Source organism: Cuculus canorus, chromosome 5, assembly GCF_017976375.1.
Source record: "Cuculus canorus isolate bCucCan1 chromosome 5, bCucCan1.pri, whole genome shotgun sequence".
Lineage (NCBI taxonomy): Eukaryota > Metazoa > Chordata > Aves > Cuculiformes > Cuculidae > Cuculus > Cuculus canorus.
The window spans coordinates 40,223,727-40,229,920 of NC_071405.1; the positions used below are offsets into that span (position 1 = coordinate 40,223,727).

General features: G+C 44.7%; 1 protein-coding gene across 1 annotated transcript; it reads left to right on the forward strand.

Annotated features, from left to right (window-relative positions):
* Window positions 1-35: 35 nt before the first annotated feature.
* Window positions 36-3,655, forward strand: MYOD1 (myogenic differentiation 1). The gene is made up of 3 exons (XM_009571819.2): window positions 36-745; window positions 2,070-2,148; window positions 2,794-3,655. Exons 1-3 carry the CDS (start codon window positions 191-193, stop codon window positions 3,039-3,041), a joined length of 882 nt encoding a protein of 293 aa, XP_009570114.2. The 5' UTR covers window positions 36-190; the 3' UTR covers window positions 3,042-3,655.
* The last annotated feature ends 2,539 nt before the right edge of the window (window positions 3,656-6,194 follow it).

Genomic DNA, 6,194 nt, shown 5'->3' on the forward strand with positions numbered 1-6,194 from the left:
CCCGGCGGGCAGGGGGGGCTCCGGCATAAATAGCGGCCGGAGGGGCGCTGCCTGAGCGGCTGGGGAGGGGGCAGCGGCAGCAGCACCCGAGGACGGCAGGGAGCGGGGGTGCCCAGCCCGGCAGGGAGAGAGGGTGCCCAGCCCGACCCAAGCCCTCCGTCCCGACCCCTCGCTCTCCCCCGCCGCTCCCATGGACTTACTGAGCCCCGTGGAAATGACGGAGGGCTCCCTCTGCTCCTTCGCCACCGCCGATGACTTCTACGACGACCCGTGCTTCAACACGTCGGACATGCACTTCTTCGAGGACCTGGACCCCCGGCTGGTGCATGTGGGGGCTCTGCTGAAGCCTGAGGAGCACCCGCACCACCACGGGCACCACCACGGGCACGAGGAGGAGCACGTCCGAGCGCCAAGCGGGCACCACCAGGCTGGCCGCTGCCTGCTCTGGGCTTGCAAGGCTTGCAAGAGGAAGACCACCAACGCCGACCGTCGAAAGGCGGCCACCATGAGGGAGCGGCGGCGGCTCAGCAAGGTCAACGAGGCCTTCGAGACCCTCAAGCGCTGCACCTCCACCAACCCCAACCAGCGCCTGCCCAAGGTGGAGATCCTGCGCAACGCCATCCGCTACATCGAGAGCCTGCAGGCACTGCTGCGGGAGCAGGAGGATGCTTATTACCCGGTGCTGGAGCACTACAGCGGAGAATCGGACGCCTCCAGCCCCCGTTCCAACTGCTCTGACGGCATGGTGAGTGCCTGGGGGAGGACACCCTGCCACCGAGGCGCCCTGGATGCCATCGGTCCGAACCTGTGCAGGGCAAGTCACCTTCTGCCTTTCCTGTAGCAGCTGCCTTCCGTACCTCCCCAGGCAGAAGACAAAGTCCTCTCTTGTGCACTGAGCTCCAGCAGCAAAGGGAGGTGGGGTCCCTGCATGCTAGGATCTCTGGGAAAGAAGAAGAATCTCTTACACATTTTTTTTCCTGGGATGAGAAGTTAGGCAGGTTCCCCAGTGTCCTGGGGGAGCCAGGGGAGAGCTGCTGGGGGAGGGCTTTGGGAAGCTGCCTGGGATGGGTACCTGGAGGCATGGTGAGGTCTGAGCCCTGCGTGTGCTCCTATAGCTACTGGCACATTTCTCTTTCCGCATTCTACCGTATCATTACCTTTGAATCCTCTAAGGACAGCAGAGAGGAAGGTCCTCCTTGGTCATGGTAGTTACAGGGGAACCGGTAAGAGCAACAGGAAGGCAACCTCAGGCTTTCAGTCCTGTATGTACATTATGAGAGGGGAGAAGGTGCCAGAAAGGGTCTCTCATTGCTGTGTCTTTTCACTGGGTCTATAGGCTCGCACTCTGATCTGACTCTAGGGTGGTAGGACATGGTGACTGGAGTGCAGGACAGCTGTTGGGGACAGAATATCAGCAGCGCTTCAAGAACTAGGATTTGTTTTCTGTGCTCTGGTGAGGGTAGTCATTACTGAGTTGCACATCTGTGATTATGATAGTTGGCAGACTGGAGAGAAGATTTGCACAAATGATCCCTCCTCAAAATACTGCCTTTTTCTTTTGTCAGAGTAATTTCACTACTGGAAACAAACATATTGGTCGATGTTGTGTGGCTTTTGCTGTACAAGATCAAAATGGGACAGGAAACAAAAGGAAATAAAAAGTGACAAAGGTAGACAGGCTTTTTCAGAGGAACTCATGTTTGGAAAAACCTTCAAAAATTAAACAAAAAAATTACTCATTCCTCTTTTGGTCTTCTTATTGTAAATTGAAGATACCTGTAAGGCAGTATCTGATCATAATAGTGGAAAACCTCATCTCACTTGTAAAGCTACAGCATTTGATGCAATAATGATTGTAATTTTCCCTTGGAATAGCTGAGCCACATAAAATATTTGGGGTGAATTCCCTTCTAGGCAAGTTCTGCCTCATTCAAATAAACTACAGGCTGATGGTGTTTTAACCAGGCCTGGAATGACGGCACAGACTAGAGACTGAAATATGAAGTTGGTGGGTTACTGGGATTTCTGCCCTCAACCAGTGACCTCACTCAGATTGCTCTCTTTTCCAGATGGAGTACAGTGGACCTCCTTGCAGCTCTCGCAGAAGAAACAGCTATGACAGCAGCTACTACACAGAATCACCAAATGGTAAGTATGTGCCATAACAGCTGTGTGAAACGCAGAGACGACAGTCAGTGCAGCAAACTTCCTTGTCTTTCTCTGTCTCCAGATGTTGGCTGACCCCAGCCAGGCTGAAAGAGGAACCTGCCTTTTCAGCCAGCAAGCCGTTGCTGCTGGTAGAAGCACTGGGTTTCCTCTTGATGTATCTGCCAACACGGGGATAGGATATGTTGTAGCTGCATTTCCTATTTTTGCAAATATAGCATCTGGATAAAAATATATTTATTTATTTGTTTATAATATTCCTCCTTGCAATTAAGTTTGAGTGTTCAACCATGTTTTGCATACTCTTGTAACTCTGTCATTATTCCAAACTGGAGAAATTGCTGATTGATTTAAAATTCTCCATTCCCTTTCTACGGATAGAAATGAAGCCTTGGATCCACCATGCCCCAAAAGTAGTATATTTTGGTTGGGTCTGTCTTCCATTTGGCGATTACAGTCTCTTTTTTCTCATAATTGGCATCCTTCACCAGTATTCATTTCCTCTGAATCTTCACATGCTCACAGATGCATGGTCAGCCATGGGCTGGGGTTTTATGAAAGAACTACATCCTACTGATGTTAAATATGCATTGGATAAACTGAGCACCTTTTTGTCTGTTTTTTTAGATCCAAAGCATGGGAAGAGCTCTGTTTCCAGTCTTGATTGCCTCTCAAGCATTGTAGAAAGGATTTCCACAGATAACTCCACATGTCCTATACTGCCTTCAGTAGAAACTGGTGCTGAAGGAAGTCCCTGTTCCCCCCTAGATGGAGTGAGTCTGAGTGATAGCGGACCCCAAATTCCTTCCCCCACCAACTGCACCCCACTTCCCCAGGATAACAGCAGCAGCAACCCTATCTACCAAGTGCTATAAAGGCATGTCCAGCTGGACCGCACTGAAAACAAATTGCTGTGTTCAGCCACACTCCAAGACTTGCCTTGTAAGACTGAAAAGACTTCTTAAGACTGGTTCCAGTTTTAAAATATCAACTTGAAATTCCTTCAAATGTATAACTTTTCAAACTTGTATTAGTTCAAAATACACCTAGTTATTTATTGGTTATTAAAGTTATTTAATAAGTCTATGTTAAAATTGTATACCATGGAAATGGCCAATGTTTAATCTGTTTAATCTCTGGGGAATAGGAACTTGGCTCTTGAATGTGGTGAAGAATAGAAATCTGCAACAGTATTGCAGCGGCATGACATATCCTTCCTATTACTCCTACTCTGGCCAAAATAAGGTTGAGGACCATTTTTTATAAAACTTTTTTGTATAATTGTAAATAAGAGTTGCTTTGCAAAAAAAAAAAAAAGGAGGGGGGGAGAAAAAAAAAGAAACAAAAGCAAAAATTAAAAACAAAAAAAATGAGAAAAATAAAAACATATTTAATATTGCTTGGTTTGTTGTGTCAAACTTTAACTTTATATATTTATACGATGTGTTTGCCAAGAATGTTTTCAACAGTATTCTAAATAAAGACCCTTATTTATAAAATCTGTGGTGTTATCTGGACATTCATTAGGGCTTCTAGAATTACTGGTGCATTTAGGAGTGGTATTAAGATCGCTGCCTTGGCAGGAAGAAGATACAGGCTCTGATTCAGCAAAGAAATCAAGAACATGCTTCAACTGCACTACTTTCAAATACTTGCATAAATTTATTGCTGCAAAGGGGTTTACTTTCTTCATACTGTATCTTAGTGATTTCTAAACCAAGTCTTGCACATCAGAGGACATTATTAAAGAGTTCTCTACATTAAATAAGCGTGTTTCTTTTCAACCCATGCAAAGTTTACAATTACATTACAGGACTTGATCTTAGAAAGATGTGCTAGAACTAGGAATCACAATAAATTAAACTTTCCTAATTCTATAATTTAAGTTATGGCAGCAACCATAACTTAAAGTTATATAACAGTATCTCTGAGGACCAGATACTATATTCTTGGACAAATATTCAGATTTTTCTTTCAAGTTCTAATTTTAAAGTGTTTGTACCATGTTCATATATTCCCAGATGTTAGAAAATAATTGCAAAGGATGTTTATCATAAAGTTCAAGGTATAGATCACAGTTTTCCTCAAGTTCAGGTTGGAATTTAGGCCAAAGATAGGCAGTTTTAATTTGGATTTGAACTTTGCACAACTCTGGCAGTACTACTCCAGGGATTTACTACTTGTTTAGAGCCTCTCTAAAAATAACCAGTGGGCTATGTTTCATTCAGTACATATGTGTAACCTTGCAAGCTTGCCATGAAACTGAAAAATATTAAGCCCTGAGCAGGTTGTCATTGGTAAGTAACCACCAGGGCATTTCTGTACATTTGGACAAGAATAACCAGCAGCTACAGCCAATGTGAAACAACCCATTTCTGATCATATCCCTGTGATTTATGGACTTTGTTTGAACATCACAGTACAAGAAAAAAAACACACCCCAAAACACCCACCCCAAAAACTGACCCAGATTTTGTCATCAGCTTTAAATACTTTGGTGACAGATCAGTTGTATTCTGGCTTAAGTGACTACTAAAGAGGGCATTTGTGCAACTCTTACCTCTTACGCAGGAAAAAGAAGAAGGAACAGCTAATTCCATGGGAATGTCTCGTACTCCTTTAGTTGCGGGGGCCTTGAAGATTAGTGCTCCACAGAGAGGACTGAGTGGCCTCGTGTCAAGCAGAGAAACGTGCTTGCTTCTCCTTCGTCCTGGCAGGCAGAGGCATGCTCCAAGCTTGCTGTCTTATCTGAAGCCAGAGGGGCAGGAGCAGCCACAGAGATTGTTTCCTCATCCGTGCGCCTGTGACCATGGTGGATGATAAATCGGCATCAAAGCACAGGTCCACTCTGTGAAGCAGGTTGGGCTCCCACAGATTGGAAGGGAGGCCAAGGAAGGACTGGCCTCTCCATACCTCTATTGAAGTCCAACTTTGTAAAGATCTCTCACTGTGACCAGAAAACAGTTCAGCTCATAAAGGATGAGCTTAGCCCTTTTGTTTTTCCATTAAAAATAAAAATTAAATGAACTAGTGAAAGTGCTAATTCACACTGGCAGGAATAAGGAGGGTCTCCACTGAGGTCAGGAAAATACCCCAGGTTAGTTTGAAGCCAACATTACCAACTTGGAAAACTTTCAAAGACAGACAGTTGGAGTCTCACAAATCGACATCTCACAAACCAGTGATAAAATTTCCATTGCCTTTAGTGAACAATTGATTGGGCCCACACTGCAAAAAGATGTTTTTGTGAAATACTAGAGACCTTGCCATACCCATATGCTGAGGCTGGTAACAGGATCAGTTTTACTGTCATGTAAATGGCAACCAGGAAATATTTTGCCAGCTCAGGAACTACAGAGCCTCTATACGTACTGGTAGCACAAAGTTCATGACTGCCTCAGCACCTCACTTCTGTGCGACACAATAGGTTTTACACGGCTGTAAAGCTGGCACGGCACAGTGGGCGAGGGGCTCTTGTGCTCAACATGTACATGCAGTTCCACGCGAAGTCATGTATATTGCATTTCACTGATTTTTTTAGCAACCCAAGTTTCCACATACCGATGTTAATGTTACAACAGAGAACAAGCATTTAGCACATCCCAAAATAGATGGATGGATGTAGAAGATAAAAAAACTTTCACAGATTTCCTATGCAGAGTCCATCTTTTCCCCATTGATGTCAGTGAGAAAAGTCCACTGGAGTAAGGCCAAAGGGCGTCACTGCTGATAAATACACGCTTAGGTTACAGCTATATTTATTTTTGAACTTAAATAAGGAAAATGTGTCCCCTGTGCAATTTCTTCCTGTCTATTTCTAAGGTAATACATATAAAACAAATGCCTGAAGTTACTCTACTCCCCTGTGCATCAAGAGGATGGCATGTTACTGACAGAACTATGTGCACATATTTTGAAGCTAGAACTATTTGGACTCAGAGCTTTAGTTCAGTTCTGACAGTGGCAGGGAACATAAGTGAGGCTAAGGAATAGATACAACACTTAGCCAATATTTACAAACTGTGGTT

Excerpts from the sequence above, each read along its gene's own strand:
- MYOD1 (XM_009571819.2), top strand. The coding sequence starts at position 191 with ATGGACTTACTGAGCCCCGTGGAAATGACGGAGGGCTCCCTCTGCTCC. Across the intron at positions 746-2,069 it reads CCAACTGCTCTGACGGCATG|ATGGAGTACAGTGGACCTCC; the intron begins GTGAGTGCCTGG and ends TCTCTTTTCCAG. Across the intron at positions 2,149-2,793 it reads CTACACAGAATCACCAAATG|ATCCAAAGCATGGGAAGAGC; the intron begins GTAAGTATGTGC and ends CTGTTTTTTTAG.